The sequence below is a fragment of the Hippocampus zosterae genome, chromosome 12, assembly GCF_025434085.1.
Source record: "Hippocampus zosterae strain Florida chromosome 12, ASM2543408v3, whole genome shotgun sequence".
Classification (NCBI taxonomy): Eukaryota; Metazoa; Chordata; class Actinopteri; order Syngnathiformes; family Syngnathidae; genus Hippocampus; species Hippocampus zosterae.
The window spans coordinates 10940575-10966194 of record NC_067462.1 but is presented as its reverse complement, the minus strand read 5'-3'; the positions used below and the strand labels follow the sequence as shown (position 1 = coordinate 10966194).

The 25620-nt window shown below is 42.1% G+C and overlaps 2 protein-coding genes across 5 annotated transcripts in view; both read right to left on the bottom strand.

The window, feature by feature from the left end:
- Positions 1 to 82: 82 nt before the first annotated feature.
- On the bottom strand, positions 83 to 14603 carry pfkla (phosphofructokinase, liver a). Of its 2 annotated transcripts, none has more exons than XM_052081461.1 (22): positions 14092 to 14603; positions 13154 to 13227; positions 12951 to 13028; positions 11031 to 11220; positions 10781 to 10946; positions 10094 to 10138; positions 9895 to 10003; positions 8863 to 8958; positions 8697 to 8789; positions 7626 to 7751; positions 7477 to 7541; positions 7253 to 7316; positions 6416 to 6562; positions 6262 to 6332; positions 6094 to 6181; positions 5401 to 5553; positions 4636 to 4800; positions 4504 to 4565; positions 4025 to 4136; positions 3851 to 3950; positions 2692 to 2773; positions 83 to 1743 (listed from the first exon to the last, which is right to left on the bottom strand). In XM_052081461.1, the coding sequence occupies exons 1-22, from the start codon at positions 14165 to 14167 to the stop codon at positions 1596 to 1598; spliced, it is 2310 nt and encodes a 769-aa protein (XP_051937421.1). In that variant the 5' UTR covers positions 14168 to 14603; the 3' UTR covers positions 83 to 1595. The 2 variants fall into 2 exon arrangements, with proteins under 2 accessions (XP_051937421.1, XP_051937420.1); XM_052081460.1 differs by having other exon boundaries at positions 2692 to 2797; positions 14092 to 14602.
- Positions 14604 to 15314: 711 nt separating this feature from the next.
- The window catches only part of si:ch211-45c16.2 (mitogen-activated protein kinase kinase kinase 13), a 29207-nt gene continuing 18901 nt past the window's right edge, over positions 15315 to 25620 (bottom strand). For all 3 annotated transcript variants that reach the window (XM_052081450.1, XM_052081446.1, XM_052081447.1), the window contains 10 exons: positions 24514 to 24672; positions 24273 to 24431; positions 24063 to 24171; positions 23868 to 23977; positions 23488 to 23604; positions 23166 to 23309; positions 21519 to 22266; positions 21360 to 21430; positions 20255 to 20546; positions 15315 to 19696 (listed from right to left, as the gene is read on the bottom strand). In XM_052081450.1, coding sequence (XP_051937410.1) covers positions 19598 to 19696; positions 20255 to 20546; positions 21360 to 21430; positions 21519 to 22266; positions 23166 to 23309; positions 23488 to 23604; positions 23868 to 23977; positions 24063 to 24171; positions 24273 to 24431; positions 24514 to 24672 — 2008 coding nt within the window. In that variant the 3' untranslated portion in view covers positions 15315 to 19597. The remainder of the gene's footprint in view (positions 19697 to 20254; positions 20547 to 21359; positions 21431 to 21518; positions 22267 to 23165; positions 23310 to 23487; positions 23605 to 23867; positions 23978 to 24062; positions 24172 to 24272; positions 24432 to 24513; positions 24673 to 25620) is intronic.

Genomic DNA, 25620 nt, shown 5'->3' with positions numbered 1-25620 from the left:
ATGCTCCCCCTTGAGCCGAGGACATCCATTTTTTACACAACCCATTCAGACTATTCTTTGAATGACTCACAAATAGTCACAGTTAAGTCTTACAGTGTGTAAATATTTATTCAAATCCATGACACTTGAGTGCAAAATGACAGGGGAAGGCAATGTGACTAGGGACTATTTCGGTTCCCGTTCATGATCGCTTTCAGTAGTTGTACAAAGTAACTCCGCTCTTGAATAGGTAAAGCTTGGTCAAACCACGACATTCATCCAAACATTCATTTTCTAGCGATGGACCTACCGGTAATTAGAATGGCGGGTGAGTCGTAGCCAAAGCCACTACAATCAAACTCAGAGTATATCACAGAGGAAAATAATAACTATGGAATGGATGGATTAAGATTTTTTTTTGAACGGAAGTGAAATGTTGCTGCACGGGGGGGGGGGGGGGGGGGGTGGTGGACTAAACAAAATTTATCATGTAAAAACTTGTACCATCTTAAAGGCCACCACATTGCAGGAAATAATAAATACCTTTATCAGGGTTCCTACATCTTAAGGCAAGTTCAATTTAAGGCTAAAACTTTCTAAATCCATTTGAAATTAAATTTAAGAGCAACTTCCTAATGTCTCATTCTGTTCAAAATTGCTACAGTACATTACGACTGCTCTTTAAGAGTCCCAACTAAAACCACGTCACTGTTTTGTAATTAAAACAATGACAACTTGTGTTTTTTGGAGACTAACCTGGTAATTTAAGTTGGAACAACTTTAAGAATATACTGTATATTTTTTGACATTTATGGCAACAATGTCAGTGCAACAAAACAACTAAGTTGTTTGCTCCAAAACAATTTGGAGTTGATTTTAATTATCTTTAGGTTTTGTTTGTTTGTTGGGGAGTGGGGTGCAATACAATGGACAATCAGCTCCATAAAGTGTTATTTCTTTGTTGTAAACTGCAGGAAAGCCAGTTTTCACAACAGCAAAACTTAATTTAATAATAACAATAATGCAATTGTTAATGTTATCAAACTGTTTTGATTATTTTTTATTTATTTTAATTATTTTTTTTAACTCTTAAGTTCCGCTGCCTGAAATGCGCATTTTTGAGTCATTCGGTAAATTATTTTGAGACTATTCACAATCATAAAATCCTATTTACCATGTGTTGAAAATTTGCACGAGTGTGAAAAGACTGATTTATGACATTTTAATGCCAATGAAGGCCTTGTTTTTATATTCATTGGATCCATGCCTTTAAAGTATTTTTGAGGATTTGTGGACACCCGGTTTATAATATTGACAGCTTGAGACAGGAGCAGATTATTTCCATTCCTTTACAACATGTCCCTGAAAGAAACGAGTTCAACCTTGGTGATTCCACTGTAAGAAAACCTTATTTGTTTTGAATGCCACACTCATAAAAATAACAGCAGTTAGTATGTCCTGATGAACCCTTTTCAATCCAGTTGCTAAAACACTTAAGCTTCAAAAACGTACGGTATGTAAGCAGGCATGTGGAAATGTCACGGAAGGAGTGGGGTTGGGTTTGTTGTTTTTTTCCCTCTTGCTTTAAAAAAGTGCCAAGTGCAGTCAGAGAGAACCTAGAAGCCCGAGTCGATGCTGAGAGAGCGCCGGGTCACGTGTTCGATCTCTCCCGGGATGTATTCGCAGAAGCTGGTCTGGTACTTGGCCAACATTTTCAGCATAGGCCGCAGGTTGAACCACCATTGTACCTTGGGCATGCGGTGCCTGAGAGACAAACACGCCGTCATGTCAAGTAAAAAGACGTACAGACCAATTTGGATACGCATCTCATATCCTTTCAGAAGTGGGTGTGGTTGGAAAAAAAAACAATGTCAAAGTTTTTTACATGGTGGAAGCTTTTGTGATTAGTGCAAATATTCCCAGCCTTTACTTAATCCTTTCTTGATGAACCATGGGGAACAATTATAGCCTTAAAAAAAAAAAATTATGATGATGCCACAAGGTTGGCGTTTCAATCTTTGGGAATGATTTCAGTATGATAAATCACCACTAGATCACAGGAGGGGCTTTGATCAGATCTTGGTCCATACATGGTGTTTATAAAGAATGGCGATCCTACATGGTGTGCGAAAGCAGTGGGGTGGTGAGAACATGGAGAAAATATCAGCAGCTAACTCTGCAACAGAGCTTTTTCAAATTCAAAAAAGATGACAAAGTCCCTTCATCATCCTCGTGTGCCCTTGCACAAAGGAGACCGCTTTCACATTAAACACACAAAAAAGACTTTTGAAGGGTCAATGTGAACGTGGGCACATGCACGGCATTAAGCAAGGAGACACACACACACACACAAACACGCACGCACGCACGCACAGTTCAACATTCATGAAAAGTTCACACAGTTCAAGCATTAGTGCCGTGTTTTTCCTGCAATGAACTGTTATTTTGCAATGTAAATGCCCTTTTTGTGCTGTATATATTATTTAGTATGAAAGCATTGCTCAGTTGAGGTATCACACATGCAAAACAAATGAATAATAATAGCATCAAAGTGAAAGTTCTGCTTGAAAGGCATCCTGAAGCACCTGACCTCTGAGCTCACTTTTGAGTGTTATGGCAAAAGCTGTGAACCATTTTTGATTTATTTAGTAACATTTCAAACACTTTCCGAATGCACTGCGAGATGCATCTCAACTACTGAGGGGGACTTACTCAAAGTCGGTGACGTCCTTGAGTTCAGTGAGGGGGCTGAATGAGACGACCTTCCTCTGGAGGCCCAGCACGCATGCCGTGTCTGTGGAGTTGCAGAACACGCGACCTGTGGATGACACACGTTGCAATTATTAGGCTCACCGAATTGATCGGGCATTGATGGTGTATTGCTACGCGTGGCTGCAATGTGAGTGCCATTGGTTGCTTTGCATATACAGTTAAACCTCGGTTTTCGTCCATAATCCGTTCCAGAAGGCTGTTCGAAAACCGAATTGTTCAAAAACCAAAACCACGCTCTTCAAAGAAAAAAAAAAAGTTGATTGAACACGTCTCCTCACAATGGAAAGCAACACGAGGAAGCGTCACTTCCTCGTGTAAGGAAGGCGAGAGGAGTCAAGTGGTGCATTCAAGTGCGCTCAGTTTGTTCGAGAACCGAAATTTGTTCGTCATCCGAGGCATAAAAAAACTCAAATTTTTTTGGTCCAAAAACAAATTGGTCAAGAACCGAGACGTTCCAAAACGAGGTTTGACTGTACTTTGTATAGACTGTGTATGTGCCGTGTGACTGTCTGGTGAACAGTTCATGGTGTATATCGCCTCTTTACCATGCTCGTAATCAAAACGCTGTCTAAAAATAAATTTTCCAATTGAAAAGAATGGAAATATCATGAATCCATTCCACCATCAAGAAAAATAGCGTCACCATATTGAACAAAACAAAACATAGTAATAACAATAACTTTGAAAGGAAAGAATTGAACAGTTTGTGGATCAATAATTCATGCATACATATTGTAGCTCTTTCTGTGCATCCCTTGGCCGCCGAGGGGCGGAGTTATTTATTCATGATTGTAAAAATGAAGAGATTTACAACTTCTCAGTCAGGTGCAGTAATGCTGTTTTTTGCAAAGGGTAAATAATATCTATATATTTATGTGTTTTGTTGAAATGTCCAATTGTCTTTGTTTTATGTTTATTTTAAGACAAGCTGGGAGTAGCATTCAACAGCTTGCAGCAAAAACATTGGCCTCGGTTTGGAAGATTTGTCAACTACCGGTATTTACCAAACTGCCACTTTTTGTGATGTTGTGCCCCACCATCAGGTGCTCATCATTCTTTTTTTCCGCCCCAACTCAAGACAAAGACTCTTAGTACCAACCTTGCCGGTAGTTTTCAATCAGCTTTTCACTTATCCACTGGATGGCTTTCACTCCCAGTTTGGTGCCATAATTTCTGTCGAAGGGAGATGGCGCCCCTCCCTGGTGAATGACATACATTTTCTCACTTTGTTTTCTTTTTTCGTGTGAATGAAGACCAGAATGTGACGGCATACTTGTTGAAGATGTCCCAAAACGTTGACCCGACAGTCAAAAATGCCCTTCCCTTCGGCGGAATACAATTTGTGGAGGAAATCCGTAGTGTAGTGCTCATGGCATTTTTCATTCCTGTTAAATATGATGAAGTGATATGACCAATAGCGAAAGTGTGCAAATAATTGATGCTGCCCACTCAAAAGTTTATAAGTGGCACAGCTCTACTTTAATATTATGCAATAGCCTGTCTAAATGGAGCGCCTCCCGTAACATCTACATAGTTCTATGGAACACATTTTCCCCTCATCTACAAATGCTCTAGCCAATCAATTTTTAAAAAATGACTCATAAAACGAGCCCAAATCTTTGACAAACTCTCATGAACACCTTAGACTAACGCACAATATATTGTGTATCAAATAGCATAGCATGAAAGAAGTCAGCCAGACTGGCTTTTGGCTGTAGCAGCCGCCATTGAATCCAGGTGAACCCGTCTGACCTCAGTACGAGCCCCCGCTGGATGTCCTTCTTCATTTTCTCTGTGAGATGCTCCACATTGGTCTGTGAAAAGGCAACGTGAAAGGGAGGTAAATGCCAAAGGAAAAAAAATAAGAAAATCGGCGGCTGTTACCTTCAAGTCGTGGATGTTAAAGGGGTCCTCGAAAATGTAGGCCGCGTCGGCGCCCACAGCGATGCCAGTGCAAGTCGCTAGGTAACCGCAGTAGCCCCCCATTGTTTCCACCACAAAGACACGTCTCTTTGTCCCTGTAGCAGACTGCTTTATCTTGTCACAGCCCTGAGGGGGAGATTAATAAATAGGAGGTGTCAAGAGGAGATAACTCAAGGCCGGGGTGTGTGCGGCAAGAATCTGAAAATTGTAACTCATTTGATCACACAGCAGGAGGACTGTCTAAGTCGATTATTTCAAGATTCGTAGATTACATTTGAACATTTGTGTAGTGCTTGCAGACTAATTACGACTCTGCATATAAAACTCATTCTTTTCAAAGAAAATACAGCAATGTGATTTCATGTTTTGTTGCACTTTTGAACAGCTGTTTTAAGACTGCTGACCAGTTACAAAAACAGTAAGCCTAAAAAATCCAAAAGACTAATTTTGTCCCCCCAAAAACTACAACTCAATTTAAAAACTATTCATTTCTAAAACCCCTTTTCAACGTACCCCGTTTATGTTTTCACCCCTATAACGTTCACATTTTAAAGTCCCACTTCCACGTACAGTACCGGTAATTCATTTTCCATTTGCCGATTCCGCTTACAATGAACAATCTTTATAACGTAAATGTCATAACAACCACATTTATCCCACAAAAGTAGTGAAAAGGTTCATCCTGTATTTATGTACCATATATTACAATATGTGCCTTAGTGTTACCTCCATTGCAGCGTTAACGGCAGTGTCGGCCCCCAGACTGAAGTCCGTTCCGGGGACGTTGTTGCTGATGGTAGCGGGAATCACACACATTGGGATACACAGCTCGTCGTAGTGGGCTCGGGCCTCAAAGAGCTCCAGCACGCCTCTGTAGGCCTTCGAAAGCAGCAATGACAACCAGTGAAGACTTGCTGGAAAAGACCATAAGTTCTGACCCATACTGGATCTTGAAGGCCCACGTTTTTTTTCCCCACTGAGTTATTACAGCATGCTCACTTTCTGTAATGTCCTTGCGTGTGGCAAAGGTAAGATACAGTCGGCAAAGGTGTATTTATTTATTTATAATAAATAAATAAATACATTTTAGGCCTTTAAAGCACAATGAAAGTGCTCATGCAAGAACTGCGTTATCCACAGCTCACACCAAGACAACCACAAGCGGATACACCGGTGTCACATGCCACCCACTGGGCCCACCCCTTAACGCACGTATCTTCACACATACACTACAGTATGTACAGCATGTACTGCATATCTTATGCTTTCCAATTTACTGTCAAAAGGTTTTGTTTTAGTTAGTGTAAATTCATTGAAAGCTTGTAGGATGGGTAAAACTATGCCAAAACTGCCTTTGATGGCATTTGAGTTTGAAAAGTATTCCCCACGATCAAAGGGGGGGGGGGGGTCTGACTGTACCTCAAACCCTCCGATGACAAGCAGAGCTGAGATATTGAACTTGTCAATGTTCTCCACAATCTTCTCCATGTGTTTGCTCGGAAGTGTTCTGCACAAGGGTAGGGAAGTGTGTCATTTATTTGTCACTGAGAAGTAAACCAGAGCATTTACTCATAATCTGGACGTTACCGTTTTGTGCCCAACAGCGAGCCTCCTTGGCCCGTCCATCCGGCCACATTGTGCCACTCCATCTCAAACACCTGCAGAGCCGCAGAAAGTCACATTCCCCTTGTTACCAAGATGGATCGATGGTGGTCAAGCACGCCGAGGTGGAAGGCCTCACATCGCCATTGGCAAAGCCCTGGAAGCCGTTGTGCACGGCGTAGACCTTGTGCCCGTGAGCGATGGCCAATCTCACGGCCGACCTCACGGCCGCGTTCATGCCCGCCGCTGGGGCGCCCACATTCAGGATGGCAAGCGAGAAGTTGCTCTACGGGGAAGAGAATTCAGACTCAGTACTTTGACTTATGTTTGTGTCTTCTTGTACCCAAGCACTTGGACACTTAATATCAAAATTAAAGTGGAATATTTTTGGGCAGTGATTATCTTCTAAAACGCAAACATTATTTTTGCACTTGAATGACAGCTTTTGCTACTATGACGACTGGTGGCGGAACGAAGTCCTACTTGGAGACTTTTCTGACTATTCCGGCGACGAGACACCAAATTTGAAGAAAAAAAAAAGAAAGAAAAATAAAGACCACATCTAGGAACGTTTTGTGGCGCTGCTGGCGACTACTTGAGATTCAAAGACTCCGGAGCAGGAGACGTTGAACCCACCACATCCAGACTGCAAATGAATGCATAAGCCACCACTGTCAAATTTAAAAAAAAAAAAAAAAACCCTCCCCAAAGAAAAACGTGCATGGGGCAGTTATCATGTACATTTGCCCCACTATTAATATTAACTGCAACAATAGTCACTCAAAGACAAGGCGGATAACAAAAGACTGAATTAGTTGTTTCAGTTCTCACTTGATAGGTGAACCGCAACTGTGGAGACCGAACTATGTATAAAAGCTATTCAAGTAATTTTTCACAATAAACCCACTTTCAAAGTTAAATTACCTCTATTTATAATCTATAGTAAGGATTAATTAGGGTGCCACTGGTGACTAACCTTTGACTGGGCAGGCTTCTGGAAAGCAAGAAGCTTATAGATGTTCCAGTTGTTTTCAAAACTCCTGCAAGGACATTTTAGCTCAGTGTTAATTTGTGGTACACCTGCATACTCTTCACGTAATCCTATGAAAGAAATTTACTTGAGAAGTTACCCTAGACCAAACTGAGGACACTCACTATTGAAAAAGGTTGGATCGTGTGCGCAGAAATCTTAGTGCTTACCCGCCACGCAGTTTAACAGCCTCGTCAAACCTCTTCTCATTCATGGCCGTCTGCACCAACTTTGTCTGAAAGCGAGGGCGTGTTAAGCAAAGCAGAGCGGCAACGATTTGCGGGTATAAACACCAACGCCAGAAGACAGGCGGCCTCACCATCTCCACACACTCCATGAGAGGCAGACGGACGGCCTGATTGCCAGACAGGCCAATGACGCAGGCTGGGGTGTCGGGAGACGCCTCCATCAGGGCAACGACCGCCTCCACACCTAACTTGCTGCTCTGAAGACATACAAGGCGGCGACAAGAGAGCCTGATTACCTTTTACTGTCAATGTATGGACCATCATTCTGATTATACACGTCATCCCTTTGCGTTCTAAGTGATTGTCACGATTTTTGGAGAACACTGAATGAGGGAAGATGGAAAAGCACGAGCGATTCAACCAAAAGTCAATCATATCTTTACCATGAATTTCTTTATTTAACCTTAATTGCAATGACGACCTGGCGGGAGACATGACTAATGTTGCACATGCCTGTGGTATGAATCGATCAGCGGTCAATGCCTTCCTTCTCCATGCCATCAGCATCACCTGACCTCCCCTCCATGCACCTCTTCTTCCTCCACTATGTAAACTTATTTCTTTTTATTTTCGTATACTGTACTGGGGAAAAATGTCATGAACGTTTTTTAATGGAATTTTAGTTACAGACAGTATATGTGTACACAATACACAGTAGATTGTAGACACTATACGGCATATAACTTAATTCATATTTTTTTTAATGTAGTAAAATTGAATGTTAAAACAAAACGTAATTTCATCTTGACTTACAAACAGCCTCTCTGAACCCATTATGTTCCTAAGTTGAGAAATATCGATATAGCTCAATTTATTTTTTAAATGTCGAAATGACATTAATTTCCCTAAATTAGCGCAAAATGCCAGCGCTACACAAAACGAGAAATTCTATTAGAAATTCTGTAGCATTCTCTCACCACACGGTGTGCCACTGTAAATTGTGAAAGACTATGCGCACACATCACCTCACACCATGCCAATAAGTGTTGGTGCACCCTTCTAAAGTACAAAAAAAGAAGGCAGAGTTCAAAATAGGCAACATAGACGTGTCATGTAATACATTGGCCCCATCCCATGCAGTGATTTCTTGACACATTTGTTTCATAGTGACGCGTGCTCCGTTTTCAAGATGCACAACTCACCAGTATCCTGTCGAACGCTGAAGGAGTTCCTCCTCGCTGAACATGTCCGAGTACGGTGACTCTGGTGTCGTAGCCCAACCGCTTCACCACCAGCTTCAAAATCATACCAAGAGAGAGCGTTACATGTTGTATTCAATAATCAGATCATCTTCCCAACCAAGCTTACATCTTGCAGATAAGTGGAGGATATGGCCTTGCCGTGCATGTCAATAGCACCTTCTGCAACAATAATAATGTTGAGTCTGGACCCTTTGATACGACTCTGGAAGAAAGCACAGACACCAATGATATCAATAAGATGTTAACATGTCTTTGAACTGAAACAATAACTAAACTAAGGATGGACTTTTAATTAGAGCTGAAAACATATTTGTCATTTAATAGTAAATTAAAATAAATTCTCAGTGAATTTTCTCTATAGTATATAGTCTGTGTCAAAGTCAAGGCCGGGGGCCAGATCTGGCCCGCCACATCATTTCATTTGGCCCCCCCAAAGAAAATCATGTGCGTCAACTTGCATGATCCTTGCTAGAATCTGTACCAAAATGTCAAATTGTCAGGTTTAATAAATGACGAGATTTTGCAATAATTGTGTTGCCCTGTTTACAGACACTTGAATAATACTAGACGATTGTAGTTGACCGATTTCAAAACTAGTTGTACATTAAATTTGGTGTGTTCAAGTAGTAATGTGATGAGACAAAATGTTTGCGTTTTCACTGTCGGCCCTCTGAAAGAAGACGTAACTCCAAAGTGGCAAAATGACAAAAATTTGTTTGGCATCTCTGGTATACAGTATATCACTACCCAGGAGTAAATTTAATTGAAGCTTATAATGGTGGACAAGGTATGTTCCACACTCACTTGCAATAGGTGAACATTTGTAGTGTAAGGGGACCACATAAAAACTTGTTAAAATATTGTTTTACCCCACTCACACACTTAAAACACATTGATTAAAAACTTTTTAAACATGTTTGGATGTGAAAAAGCTGACACTACATCTTGCTTGTTTAGAAAGGACAGTCATTGAGATTTCATTTGCTTGGTGCATCCAAAGAAAAAAAATGTCTTGCTTCAAGATGTGATTGCTCAACTGTCAACTGTCAATTCCACACAATCAAAATGATTCTTTATGAAACATTCATGTGTTATTATTATGCCCATCCCTACACTGAACATAGTCTGGACCTCTCACCGCCTCGAGACGGTCACACATGCGATCCTCCCAGTCATCCTTAGGAGGAGCCTCTGGGATGAAGAGCCAATCAGCGCCGGATGCTAAAGCAGACACGAGAGCGAGATAGCTGGAGGAAAAAAAACAGTCCAGATGTTAGCATTTGGCTAGGAGCAATAAATAAATGAATAAAGGAGGACAGGAGTTTGTTCAAACTCACCCGCAGTGGCGACCCATGACCTCTAGGACAAACGTGCGTTGGTGGCTGTTGGGGAAAAAAACAACAAGGACATCAACTTTTTATTTTTAAAGGACCTTCTGTATGTTGACTCCAAATTTTGAGATTGTACATCTGAGAGATGCATAGAGAGTTCAAGTCAAGTCTGGGCAAGATCCAGCAAGCTCAAACAAACACTCCTTTGGATAGAAGTGTTTTCTTTTTTCATTGTTATTGTAAATACCACTGTAATCCTATTTCCAGTACCACACATGCAGAAACCTTGACGGGACACGTGATTTTTAAAATATAGTGTCCAATAAAAAAAATAGACTACTCACTCTCCGATTACCCATTTGCCTTTTTTTTTGTTTGTTTCCGCTGCGTTTTCAAGAAAATTCAAAGAGCGAAAAAAAATGCTTTGTATCAGGAAGGGCATCCATCATAAAAACTGCGCTAATTAAATCATTCAAATTGTACTAAAAAAACACAACAGTACAATGTTTTGTGTTCACGTTTTACAGTGGTTAACTTCTTTTCATATCAGTGTCACGAAACCCCTGAATTACGGAATATGAACTAATATTTACACTTGTCTGAAAGTTAAAATGTTCATTGAAAGCATATCGGTAGCATTACGTTTTTTTTTTCTCCCCATTATAGTACAAGTAAATATAGTGCTCATTTCACCTTTGTGCAGTAGTCATGATAGCATCAATGATTTCCATGATGCGGTGCAGAGCAGAGTCTGCTCCGATGGTCATGTCAGTGCCACAGAAGTCGTTATCTATGGAGCCCACCAGACCCACGATGTTGAGATGGCTGTGCTGCTTCGCCAGCACCTCCGTGATTTCCCCTGAAAGAGGCACCAGGTCAAAAAAAAGCCCTGATGTTTTTTCCAACCCCAAGGAGGCGTCAAACGGTGGGCTTTTGGGCTCACCATTTTGGACAAGCTCATCCAACAGGCTGCTCCACTCGCTTCGAAAAATGTTGGCGCCGGTGAGGCTGCCGTCGCCACCGCACACGCACAGGTTGGTGATCCCCCGTTTCACTAAGTTGAAGGCGGCCGCCAGCCTTCCTTGGCGGGTCATGAACACTTTGCATCGCGCACTGCCAATCACAGTTCCGCCCTATACCGGTCCGGTCACGGGATAATGTCAGAATTCAGGAGTAGCGTGAAGCAGTGTTATGATTGTTGGACACATTTGAGCACAGTAAATATGAAATTAAGGCTCTGCAAAAATAGCTTTAAAATAAAGTGTTATTCAAAAGGGTTTCACAAAAATCTAATTTCGCCAGGACTTTCCTTCCAGAAAACAATGACAATAACGTTTCTAATTAGTTTTCCTTCCCCCTTTCTTTACAGATATGTAAACTTGAGCAATGAAGGCAAATGAATACAGGACATAAAATCTTTCAGCACTATCCGAGATGGAAATTTTCCATCACTGTCACAATCACAGAGGTCAATAGTAGACAAAAACTAGAAACGGCCACGAAAAGTGCACGTGAATGAAGAGAGGTGCCGTTGTCAAGCCAAAATTCCAATGAAAGGAACTGAGGGCGACGACGTTGATTACATTCACAAAATATCACAGCAACCCCACGATATCATGCAGAGTGCAGTGCTTCGTGGTGATGCATGACATCCATGCCATGGCATTTTTTAAATTGTATTTTTCATCCTTGGTGAGTTCTAATCCAGCTAGAGATGGCGAAGTGCAATAAGGACGAGCGTAAGAACAAAAAAAATTTCATCCAAACACAACACAACAGCATGCTCTCTCAGCAGTCACGCGCATACCAGTTCGTGATGACACAGCTAAATAAACTGGACCGCGGACAACAGCACAGTGGAACCTCTACATTGGAATTGCTATAAATTGGAAAGGTATCTGATGAGACTTCAGCTAAGTGAGTTCTCACTATGCCGGTCACACAAAAGTTGAGGAGATATTTTAACATCAACTTGTTTTTGCACTAGAAGACAAGTCATACATGTGTTACATTTGTCATTAAGCATGACATATACTGGTGATCTTTGATCCTCCTTGTTTTACTTTTACAACGTCAAAGTGTTTATCATACCAAATATCTCTGTTTATGATGTTGACAGTTTCACACGGATTTCTATTCGGAGAAAATGTGCGTCTAAATCCGAACAATGCTTGTGGGTGGTCAACAAACATCCTTTGTTGTGTTTAACCTTAGAGGCTACACGGTACATGTCATTGGTACCCTGACTAAAAATAACAATCAATCGGAGTGGGGGATAATATCTAAAGATGCCTTTCAAGTGCTACACAAGCTCCTCAAAATGGACATCATTTAAATGCAACTTGCTCCTTGCTTTTAGAAAGTACACGCTACCTGAGTACAGCTAACAAACATGCAGCAAGGCCCCTTACCAGATTACAAGCTGTATGAGGAGGGAAGATGGATGAAATAATGAAAGTCCTATCATTAAAACAGAAAGAGACAGAAAACTTGAAAACACAGTGAGCGTGACATTTTACAGATCGGAGGAGAAAATTCTCCTGTTAACCTGGCACTGAAAGATAAAGACTACTAGAAAGGGGAGTACACACTTACCGATAATCGTGGCAAATTTGAGCATTTTTCCCTCCCTTGCAATCCAAGTCAGCAAAGGCCCGATTACCGTATGTGTATGAAATATTTTCCTGAGTGATCATTGTGTGATGTGGAACAGTGATTATTTTTTTCCTCCTTCATCTACCTTAAAAAACTGATGTGTTGGGCTGACAATTGTGAAAGTAAATATTCAATATTCACGATTAGAAATCCTCAAAACCAATTTGGACCATGCGACTGGTGCTACCGATCACATCATTCAACCTACCAGCTGGATGATGTTAGTAACGCTTTGCCAGTGTGCTAGTTTGATGTGATCCCCGCCTTCCACAAGGCCCTGGTAGCCCTATAGGATAACAAAAAGAGATATGACATCAGAATAAACTGTAATAAAGCCACACCAGTATATGTTAAAACAACTGGAGAGACTGATGTAATGCAGATTTTACTGTAGTATTTTTTTTTTTTTACCTCATATATCAAGTAGACCTTGGCACCAACATAGATGCCCATTCTGGTCACAGCTCGCACAGCAGCATTCATCCCTGAGCCACGGACATTTCAAAATATGGATTAATAATTTCAGAAGAGGTTTTCTGAATACAGGGTACATTCATTTTGACCAGGAGCAGTTTGTGATCCAAAGCATACCACATCAAGTGTAATTAATGGAATAGCCCTAATGGAATAGGCCCACATAGTCCTTTATGCAACAAAATTTAATGCAATCGGCGCAACCACAAAGTATATAGACAGACAATTCAACAATACTCATGGGCATATGTTCTATATCCTCCACAAAGAAAAAAGACCAAAAAACTGCAGTTTAAAGTTACTTAGAGTAGTTGAGACTTTGGCACTTCATTTCAATTGGAAAAGATAATTTGAGAGAGGTTCTTTTAAGGTATGAGCATGCTCACAGAACAAATTAAGCAAGGATCACTATTTTATTTGAAACCCACTGCGATGGTGTTATGTCCAATTTATGATTTAAAAGGGTAATTTTTCAAATGCAGTAAATAATAATAGTACAAAGTAGGCCATGAAGGAGTGTTTGTTAATAGCACTGGGTGTTACTTCATCAACCTCGTGGAGAATTTATGACTTCGTAACTTTATCTTGGTCAAAGGTAGCTGCGGTCGTTTTAGGTATTACCGGTAGTCTGTTTAGAGTACGTGTAACATAAAAATGACCATTTTTGCTGAGGTCATTGAACGCCCCATAAGTAGGTTCTCCACAAGTAATTTTGTAATATCGACGTATTCTGGTTAAATTGTACAAACAACGTAGTACAGGTACTGTGTCAAAAGAGAGATGACATACAGTAGTATTCTATCGCCCCGAAAGGTGCAGCATGTTGCATTTTCAATTGAAATTTTAAAACACAGTTGAAGTGTATGTGGAGTCACCTTGTGCGTCGCCACCGCTAGTCAGCACCGCGATAGCCCGGCCGGCCCCCGTCATCTTCAACTTCTCCAGGTCCATGGATGCCAAGTTTGTTATTTCTAGTTAGTGAAAATGTGATGCATCCAAAGGATGATCGTTTCAAACACCAGGTGGTCCGAAAATTGTTTCGTTTTCCTTGAGCGTGGCAGCCGTTCGTTTCACCTGATTTCAACCAGTCGTCGACGTCTCTCCAATACTCCGCCTGTCTAAAAAGTGAGTGTAGTTTTGTTTACCCGCACCGCCCGGAAATACGCGTTCCGCATTTATCGGAGTGGGCTAGAACCGAAGGACCTAAGAACCGCCCGCCCGCGAGGCTCTGATTTCAAGACGATAGAAGAACATGACAATTGTGCGCATATTTCGGCTACTTCCGTTCAGCACGTACAACACGAACGCATGATAGTAGGCGTGACTTTGCTAACCACTCCTAAACCATTACAGCAACACTTGAAAATGTTTTAGATTCGAGTAGAAATACTGGGTATACAGTATATAGAGAGAGACCGAGACAGAGAGAGAGAGACAGAGAGAGAGAGATTCTTAACTCTTCAACCAGGGAAAGTCACTAAATGTGCTACCCTTTATTAAGGATCCTCCTCGTGACGAAAACTAAAAGTTCTTACACAATTTAGACCATTATGCACAAAGACAATTGTACAGCGAAAATGTCATAAATTTGACACGTCGCAGCAAGAGTGTTGTTACCAATAACCATGCCCCAAAAATCGAGTACTGTACCTGTATATAAAACGAGGCTTAAAAAAACTCAAAACGTGTGCTGCGATTGGCTGACAGTACACGAAACATCCATCCATTATCTGAACCTCTTTATCCTCACAAGGGTCTGGGCATTCTGGGGCCTATCCCAGCTGACTTCAGGCTGGAGGCGTGGTACACCCTAAACTGGTTGCCAGCCAGTCACTGTTAATCACACATACCAACAATTGAGAGTGATCAATTAACCTACCATTCATGTTTTTGTAATGCGGGAAGAAACCGAAGTACCCAGAGAAACCCACGCAGGCACGGGTAGAACAGCCAAATTCCACACAGCAAGGCCCGAGCCTGGAATTGAACCCTGGGCCTCTGCACTGTGAGGCAGACATGTAAACTACCGTTGTTCACCATGCTACCCATACAGGAAACACATGGATGCAATTAATAATAAAAGCAGCGACACAAGATGTTGGGTACAGTACATCAGCATTTATTCCATGCTGTTGCTTGCTTGGATTATATTCCCCCAGATGTCCACCGTACTGTACTCTGGAAAATACAGGAATCTGACAGGGTTGGTTTGATCGCAATGTCACTCGAAAGGAAGAGCTGAAAAGGAGCGTAGTAAGGAAAAAAATGTAACGCGTACATGAGATGATGTCATGATTTGAAACAACCTCACAGTCACAAACTGGTATTAAATATGAGCGAAAATGACAGAAAGGACGGGGTTAAAAAAATTAAAAGTCTGCATCACAGATGCTTTCAGACCTGTGATCTCTTTGCCGCCTGATTGGTGAAAACAGAAGAGATACCTATGTTGACTGAAGTAAACATTTGGAACCATTTGTTGTCGTTGTTAAGTGCCACCACATCCATACTTCATCTGTAATGATGATTATAAGATATGACAATTTGATCCACCGAACATAAAACTAATACTGTCCTCTGTCCACTGTTCATTGTGCTTTCTTTAAATAATACTCCTATTGAAGCTGCCTGAAATTAAACAGAACACTCACTTGCCATTTGTAATAAATTAATTCAATAATCCTGTAGGCCAGCTACGAAGAAAACGAACCACAATCATACTTCACAGGATGTATGCCAGGCATTCCCCACAGCTTGATCATGACATTGCATGAGGTTAATTCATTTACAGCAACGTAAACACAAAGGAGACGGTCGGGAGTGGCTGGAGCTCATGCGGCTTTTGCAAAAGCTTTCAAGCTCAATTCCACAGATAACGATGCAGTTCATCCAGTTCAATGCTGATGTCAAACACATCACAAACATTCTTTTCAGCCAGTTTGAGCAGCGCACCAATGAAAGGTCAAGTTACATCTGCTTATGTTTCTATACACACAGAGGAAAGTAACACTGAAATGTTAGCCCCGTGGCCTTATTGATCTCTGGCTTGTGTATTCCTTATAGCCTGGTTACATAGACAAAAGCTGACAACAAAAATCAACTATGCCTTCTCCCCAAATTCTGTACAAAGGAAAGGCAGACACACAAAAGAAGGTGGAACAAATTAAGCTCCAACAGTGGCAGCATACCTTCAAAAAAAAAACACAGTAGAGAAAAAAATAGGATGATTTTGGAGCGCATCTGTGGTCAGAATTAAAAAAAAGCAGCAGAGCCACAAATACAAATCAATTAATTTGTCGCCACCTCGCTCCTGTTCTCAGCTGGCAACGTCGAACCAGAACAACAAAAACCAAAACCAAAGAAAAAAACCACCAGAAAATCAAAATAAAAAACTTAATTAGCCGCCAGTCATTGTGTCTAGCCAGCTAGACCCAATTGATCCCAAGCAAGCAACCTCAACTCTTAATTGCTTTTGTTTTGTTCACAAGCACAGGGGGAATGGTTTGCTCTTTTTGGACTGACAGAAGTGCCATGACACACACATTTAGCGTTACATCAGTAAGAAGTACCCTGCTGGAAAGTGTTATATGAGAGATGATGCACTTGAAAATCATGGGAGGGAGGGGGATTCTGGTCCTGAAAACGATTACCTCAAATGGTGGCCGCGACATTTATTTGAAGGAGGCATCTATTTTGCGGAAGTCTTTGTCAAAGTGGAGCTAGATATGCTGATGTTGGTTGATTGGTTGACAGTGAATAACGTGTAACTGCTTCTGGAGCAGTCGCTCTGTCTTATTATTTCATCCATCCATCCATTTTCCGAACCGCTTGATCCTCACGAGGGTCGCCTGAGGTGCTGGAGCCTATCCCAGCCGTCTCCGGGCAGTAGGCGGGGGACACCCTGAATCAGTTGCCAGCCGATCGCAGGGCACACAGAGACGAACAACCATCCACACGCACACTCACACCGAGGGGCGAATTTAGAGCACCCAATCAGCCTGTCATGCATGTTTTTGGAATGTGGGAGGAAACCGGAGCACCCGGAGAAAACCCACGCTGGCCCGGGGAGAACATGCAAACTCCACAGACGGAGGCCGGAGCTGGAATCGAACCCGGTACCTCTGGACTGTGAAGCCGACGTGCTAACCACCGGACTACCGGGCCGCCCGTCTTATTATTTCCATTCAATAATCTCTCAAACTGAAACACAAGAATATGCCACAAAATGGTGCCAAAGCAATGTCTAAACAGGAAAGCGGTAGTGTTATCAGTGTCAAGTCCTGAATTGTTACAGAGGAGCAAACGTTAGCCTGGGTTGTTAGCGGAAGTAAGAGAAAGTTGTCCTCACGTGTGCACGTGCATCTAAAGTGCATTCCCCCCCCCCAACAATAAAACAAAACTGTTTTGGGATTATAGTTTGAACCATGTAAACCTTGTGGTTTTGCCTATAGATGTCATGAGACTATATGTCGAAATGAAGCTCATTTGAGCACCAAGTTACCACCAGTGGACACCATAGCACCATCGTTCTTGTTTTGGCCTGAGCGCAAAAACATAGGGTTTTTTTTTAGCTGATAATTTGCAAATGGGCGAATTTGCAGAAACTACAAATGTGAGGTTTAAGGTTTCATTTATTACTTGGTATATATTCATTTTCATTCATTCATCTTCCGAGCCGCTTGATCCTCATTAGGGTCGCGGGGGTGCTGGAGCCTATCCCAGCCGTCTTCGGGCAGTAGGCGGGAGACACCCTGAATCGGTTGCCAGCCAATCGCAGGGCACACAGAAACGAACAACCATTCGCACTCACACTCACACCTAGGGACAATTTAGAGTGTTCAATCAGCCTGCTACGCATGTTTTTGGAATGTGGGAGGAAACCGGAGCACCCGGAGAAAACCCACGCAGGCCCGGGGAGAACATGCAAACTCCACACAGGGAGGCCGGAGCTGGAATCGAACCCGGTACCTCTGCACTGTGGAGCCGACGTGCTAACCACTGGACTAACGGGCTGCCCCCTTGGTATATACTTGGTATAATACGTAGTATAATTAGAGCAGTGGCCACCATTTGAGGAAATTTGCAAAGAGAAAAAAAATTAAAATAAAATAAAAACAGTTGTCCTAACAACATTCGAACATACAGTAATTGGTCCAGTCCAGTTTGTTCCGGTCCTTCTCGAGCAGTCCTGAGATGAGACTTGAAAGCAGAATGTCTAAAGGGACTTTGTGAGTCCTCAATGTTCTGAGAGCGTCATTTGATTCGTGATGAGAGAAGAAGCTGGATATCAGCTTTTGTTTTGTTCATTCCAGCTGTTCTCCTCAGCTTCATCTCACCGTGTTCCAACCGGTCCACCTAATGCGGTCACATGCACGCTGGGCACGCTCGCAGCGTGACGAGCGGAAGGAATGGAGTCCGGTGGTCATGCTGGTGTTTGCAATGCAAGTTTTGTAATGGGAAAGCCACCGGTTCTGGAGGCGAGGACGGTGGGTCGCGATGGTTCTGTAAACTCATAGTAAAGCTAGTTGATGCAAGAGCATGGAATCTTACATGTTAAAATATGGTCATCAAGAGAAATTCTGGCCCGAACAATTAAAATGCTCTTCCACTAGATAACAGAAGGTACAAGTGACCTGCGTGTATATACACATGTTGCTATTTCACACAAGAGAATAATCGCTGTGTATTCAACTAAACAGGCCCCGATTTCACAGTGAGTACATAGAATTGTTTGTCATTATTATTTCAGTAAAGATAATTTTCGTGACATTTTTGTGTAGTGTTGCACTCCAGGATGGTGCGTGATGATTTGGGGGATTTTGCCATGTAACTCAACAAAATGAAGACAGCGCCTGCAGCCAGATAAAGGCATGGAGCTCCACATCTGGGTCACCTGAGAGATTAACGATGATATAACTCGCCATCGCTCGCTGTCAGCATGAGAACCAACCAGGTTTCCACGCGCCCTCTTCACTCTTACCACCCGTGTTTTAATCCCACGATCGCTCTCACCGCCGCCAACCGGTTGGCATGTGGGTAAATATGTCTCAAGAGTCTTTTTTTTCTCTTCACCTCGATTTCCTGAATAGTCCTTCAGAATTCAAAAATAAATTATGAATGTTACTCTATATCATGTACATGTTATGTTCATTCTAAAAGGGAATCCTTGCCATGGGTTGCCTGGATGCTGTGCTGAACATGAGGGAATGAAGGCCTGGTAAATGGAGGAGGGGATCTGGGACAGATTGCTGTTTTGATTTTTGTTTTTTTTGACATCATTGTCCTCTTATTGCTGTATTCTCTGCAGGACCCAGTGGAACACTGTTGGTTCCAGGCAAAAAAATAATAACAAAATGAAGAGATCAGTGCCCGATGGTGTATTCACCATGAGGAAGGGGCTGGTTTGTGGTTCCGGATGGTGGCATCTGAGCATTCTGCTTCGGATGAGTCGCAGTCTGAATCCCCAAACTGGAGAGGATTCTGGGAAGGGGGTGCATATATTATTATTATAAAAGGCAAATTGAGTATTCTAACCAGACAACATTAGTTACACCTGCACAATCAAATTCAATATTAGATACTGTCAAATGGTCTATCTTTCTAAAATGTCTGCTTATGCATCGTTTTGGATCAAAACCGCATTGCTTGGTTATCTGCTTTTTGGTTGACGGTACAGAGAGAGAGGGACAAAGAGAACAAGGAGCGGATTTTGCAATAGTATTAAATTATTTTACTATTTTTATGTCTGTGTTTTTACATTTCTATCATCTAGCCTCACATTAAATGCTTTTCCCCACAGACACTGAACTAATACATCAGTGGACATCACTCTTGACAGGACGTTATTATTAATGAACTACATGATTTAGTATTTGCTTAATTTCATTATGAATGTCCGATGCCCAAACACCCAAAAGTCAGCTGGGGCTCCCGCTCACCTAATGATTATAAGTGTTATAGAAAATGGATGAATGAATGTGGTCCTCAGAGGATGTGGCCATCTCTGGAATAGGATACATTTGATTTAAAAGCACTAACCTCGTAGCTGTGCTCATCCGAGCACAGTTTTCCCAAGGAGATCTGTGTCTTGACCCTGCGGACGGCGCACTCCTTGTCAGACAAGCCGTCCGATTGAGTGGAGATGTCGATGGGGATGTCCGGCGTGTGCGAAAGAAGCTCGTCCAGGTGCTCCTCCTGGCTAGCACTCAGCCTCTCCAGGGGCCCGCTGTGGGAGTGATCGCTGGTGTTGCCCTCCTCTCCGTCGGACACAGACAGGTTCTCCGAGCTGAACGTGGAGTACGACTGGAAGCTGCTCATACAGCGATGAGGTCTGAGAGAGCGCAAAAAAAGAGGACGTCGTCGATATAGAAAAATGCAGCCTTTAAATGATTTTTTTTTCTATGAGGAAACATTTAGCACTGTCACTGTTTTTTTTTTGGTTGCGACGATAAGACTTTCCAAAAACTTTTATTTGAAGATTTTGTGAATATCGTTTATTTGCATACATCTGCTTCTCGCTCTCACCATGAACAAGACTTTGAATTGCCCTCACATGTGAATGCCAATGTGAATGGGGTTTGTCTTTGCTCTTTCAGCTATGCTGCCGACCAGCCAAAGGTGTTCACATAAAATGAAAGTTGTTGTAATGTAACTCCCACAATAAGTGCAAAAACTGGGATGTGTTAGGCCATACCACACCTGATTCATGCTCATTAGCAAGCTCTGCAGGAGCCTAATAAAGATCCTGATCACTTCAATCAGGTGTTTTGTAGCAGGGAGAGATGGAAAACATGCAGTCTCACGGCTATCGAGGACTGGATTTTGACACCAGTATGGTAAGTGAAAATTGTTACAAAATGCAAGGGTCTTTGGTTTATGATTGTCCCAACAGATGTTTCAAAGGAAGGTATGCTCGGTTACCAATGTAATTACCATTTATTGTTTTATATTTGGCCTCGAGGTGTTTTTCATCCAAATATTTACTGTACCCGTGACTTAACTCATGCTCTAGTGACGACTGTGTGTTCTGTCAAACAGAAATTTGTGTTACTTTGCCACTGTAGGAACAGAACTCTGTTATGAAATGAGAACACTCAAAACTATATCATCATTCACTGAATCTAGCAATGGCAAAGTACAGTACCTCTGTCTCCTTGGAAACTCCACTTCACTATCCACCTCTCCTTCCTCCTCTTCAGATGACTCATCTCCCCCCTGTAAGTAAGCAATCGCAGCGTCATCTTCCATGACCTCTCCTTACATCACTTAGACACACATCATTATTAGACCAATGGCTGCTTACCTTCCTCAGCGGTCTGAGTGTACGGGGAAGTGCATTCGGAAGGGTGTGTTTGTTCTGGAAGGACTCCTGTTCCTGAGGGTCTGGCTTCTTCAAGACCTCCCCATTAGAACTGGGATCTTTGATGGGAGCGCTCAAAGAGCACTGGCTGCCCTCTTGAGTACTGGGCAATGAAAAGTTGGGCAAGTCTGGCTGGCTGGATGCAGGAGTGGTCTCCTGACAGTGAAGGCATCCAGGGAACGGGTGAGCCTGACAGCAGGGACAGCCAGAACCGGCACCTGAGAGGGGATTGGAGCTGGTGGATGAGGTCCGCTGACGTGTGTCTGCATCCATCGCTGTGGAGATGAGGTCAGGGCTGGATCCGGAAACACGCCGCTGTAGGTGATCAGTCTGAGGGCTACGCAAGGCAGCGGCGGGGCCAAAATAACGCAGGTTATTGGCACAGTTTACAACGGCCTCTTCGCGGCCCTTCAACGGGAGTGGCGATCCTGAGGTAGGCAGCGGGAGGTGGTGATGATGGTGCAGAGGTGACTCCTGTAGTGACTGGACGTCGTCGGGCACTCCTGGAGTCGATTTCAACACCCCGAGGAACTCGTTATGGCTTCCTTTACTGTTGGCCCGGCGATGGCGGGGCTTGCTTCGGTAGCGGGCTTTCCCAGGAGGTGTGGGCACCTTTGGGCTAGCGGACAGTGGTGAGGGGGACGGCAGGGGGTCAACGCTGGAGATACCGTCAGAACGGAGCAAGTCTGGTCTGGAGGAGGCACATATGGAAATAGTGTCCTTTTAGAAAATTTCAAAAAGGTTGTGGCAAAGGGGAAAAGTGTGATAAAAGGTTATCTATGTCCCAGCTGTTCAGGACAATAAAATAAGCTCAAGACCAACCGAACATACTTTACCCCTGACTATGTTTTGCGTAAATGTTAACGAATTCACCTTCCAAGCAAACAGCATTCGTCCATCTGCTTAGTCATGTGTCATGAGTGAGTATTCAAGTTGTACTCTGCAGTTTGTTTTTACACGTGCGTGTGATAATTAAGACTGTTTAAAAACAGGTTATGCATATCATTGATTGCCTTTGGCAAGTCTTCCTTTTTGCGCAGTATCCTTCGGTGGCGACAGCCCACCCCGAGTGAGTTCACATGCTGTCATCACATGCTGCATTAGCAATTGGGGACGGATACATTTAACAGAAGTGTAAAAATTAACCTTTCGCAATCACATTTGCTTGCTTGATATCAATCTCCAAATGTTTTGTTTTCCTACATTTCATACTTCAGGTTCTGTTCATTATACATAATTGACCCTTTGTCATCAGCCATCATTTATTGTTGATATGATTATAAGCTTAGTAGAAAAAAAAACTCATTTTATAAAGAAGTTGATTACTTGCACTGTATGGCTTTTGTACACTGAGATACAAACTCCCAACTATGAAGGAGACCATCAAAAAATTTTGTAATGCGCTCAGGGAAATTTTCACAACCCTGTCGTTACATTTACATTGTCATTTTCATCATTTAAAAATCTGAAGCAATGGGAGATTGAGCAGCATCTTGGAATAGATTGTGTATGATCTTTAAAATTTCACAATTTATTTATTTTTTACGGAATAATATGTTTTTATTTATATTTTTTCTTAAGAAGACAAACCTTTTGGCGGTGGACATTCCAGGTTTGTGAGAAATACTTCCTTTCTTCCTTATCAGCTTTTCTACAGCATTGGATCGAACGATGGGTCTGACCAAGTGTCGCTTGTAGGTCCCGGGGTACTTCTTCTCCACAGCTTGCTCTCTCCTGTCGGGATTATATTCCTTTGTCCATAAAGAAAATCTATACACCAGCTCATGCTTGGCTAAAGAAAAAAAAAAACTGAAAAAAATGGCTACAAACCGAAAGAATGTAAACACTGTAGAAGAATGACAGAAGTAAAGCAGGATGGCCCCCTACTGTGAGAAGAAGCTCATTCACTTACTTCATGAGGTCTTTCTCTCGGACCTCCAGCTGTAGCATAATGGCACTGAGCTCCATGTAGAGGTTGTTGGCTCTCTCCAGCTTCCTCTCGTAGTGTTCCCGGATGTCCAGAGCATGCCTGAAAAGGGTTGAAAACATCAGCTAAAAAGACTCAAACAAATCTGCATTATAACATGCGTGTCAAACCAAATTATGTAACTATTTCTTCTGCTACAATGATCAGTTTTTCTGTATTTGACATTTTGACTAAAATGACTTTCCTTGTTTTACATGTATTGTCCATGCCCATGTATTGTATTCAAGTGTTGGTGATTAGCAAACAATAATCCACACAAGGAGCTTTTTGACCACCACAGTGTCTTTTCTAGAACCTGGCCGCACCTGAGTTCATCCCGCCTGCGTCTGATCAGCTCTTCATCCAGCCTGTGAATGCACGTGCCTTCGCTTTTGATTTTCTCGAAATGCTTCTTTACTTCCTCTCGCCATTCAGCCTGGAACATGAATGAATGTCACAACCGCGAGGCATGTGTATAATGTACTTCTTTAAAGCTGAAAGTCTTCACAAGTAGTGCAGACCTGAGACTTGAAGTAGGTCTCCTGAGGAGCTCCCAGAACATCAGCCGAGGCAATGTCGAGGTGTAGGAGGATCTGACGGAATGAAGGCCTGTTTCTGGGCTTGCCTTGCCTTAGAATGAATGAGTAAGTGAGTGATTATGTGAGCTTTTGCATGAAACAGATACTCTATACTCATAAGGTTTTCCATTTGATAAACAAACACAGACACACCATGTTTGTTTCATGAGGATTTTGAAGCCATCCGGGCATGTGGAGGGCACGGGGAGGTGAAGACTGTTGCTGCCAACGCCCCAGATGATAGCAGAAGAGTCGACATCTTTGTAGGGGATCTCTCCAGTCAGCAACTCCCATAAGACAACTCCAAACGACCTACAAGACACAGTGGGGTCCTCAAAACCAGGAACATTCAAGAAATTCAAAACGATATACTCTTACGTCAAACCCAACTCACCAGATGTCCACTTTTTCCGACACCGGCTCATTTCGTATCACTTCTGGAGCCATCCAGGCCACCGTACCAGCAAATGACATCTTAGTACTTTTGTCACTTAGTTCTTTCGATGTTCCAAAGTCAGAGATCTTCACAGAGTCATTGTGGGTGACCAAAACACTATATAAAAAAATACATAGAGAAGTGAAGGTTTAATATGCAGGCAGGGTGTTCCCAAAAAACCCTGACATCATATCGTAGTTTAACAATATAGGCAGTTCTTGTCCAAAATTGCGCAAAAATGTTTAATCTCAAACTTAAAGGTACAGTGTGTAAAAAATAAAATCTATTTTTTTCATTGTTCATTATCTCAAAGACCCTGTATTCATTTAAATAATATGCAAAAACATATGTTCAATCACATTAACATTTTTTTATGTTATTGCAGGTGAAGTAATCGCTAATCTTCTGCTGCAGATATTCTAAGGAGACAGACTTTGCGAATGTAGTTCCTCAACATAATGTTAACAGCATATGCAACAACTGCCATGCACTTACTCCATCACTTGAGGGGAATACTAGAAGTCGTTTGAAATCACATTTTGCGTGCACCTTTGCTGAAGAAATTGTTGGTGGTCTTAATGTGGTGTGCGCCAATAATGCACGTGCTTCTTAGGTTGTTGCATTCTATTAGCTCACCACTAGATGACACTGATTTCTACACACTGCACATTAAAATGTACATATTATATATACTGTATATATAAATGGAATGAAAACGCATTTTTAAAGCACAAATTGGACCTATGTGAAGCTTTGTGAAATCTGTTATAAAATCGGTATGTTTGAATTTGATGAATGTTTAATTAATATTTTGTTTTTTGGCAAGAAATACATTTCATTTAATCTACATAGGACATACAGTTAATCACATTTGTCTATTTCAAATTATGATTTTTATTTTTTAATAATTCGTAAAACAGGGCTTTTCAGTTTACCAGAGTCCCATTCCTACAATGCATATGTCAGCTGAATTGGTACGTAGGTCAGAAAAGGCTGTGGTCAAAGCAATATTGACAGTGAGTACTGGTATTTGTAGAAATGCAATTACAGACCATGAATGTAAAA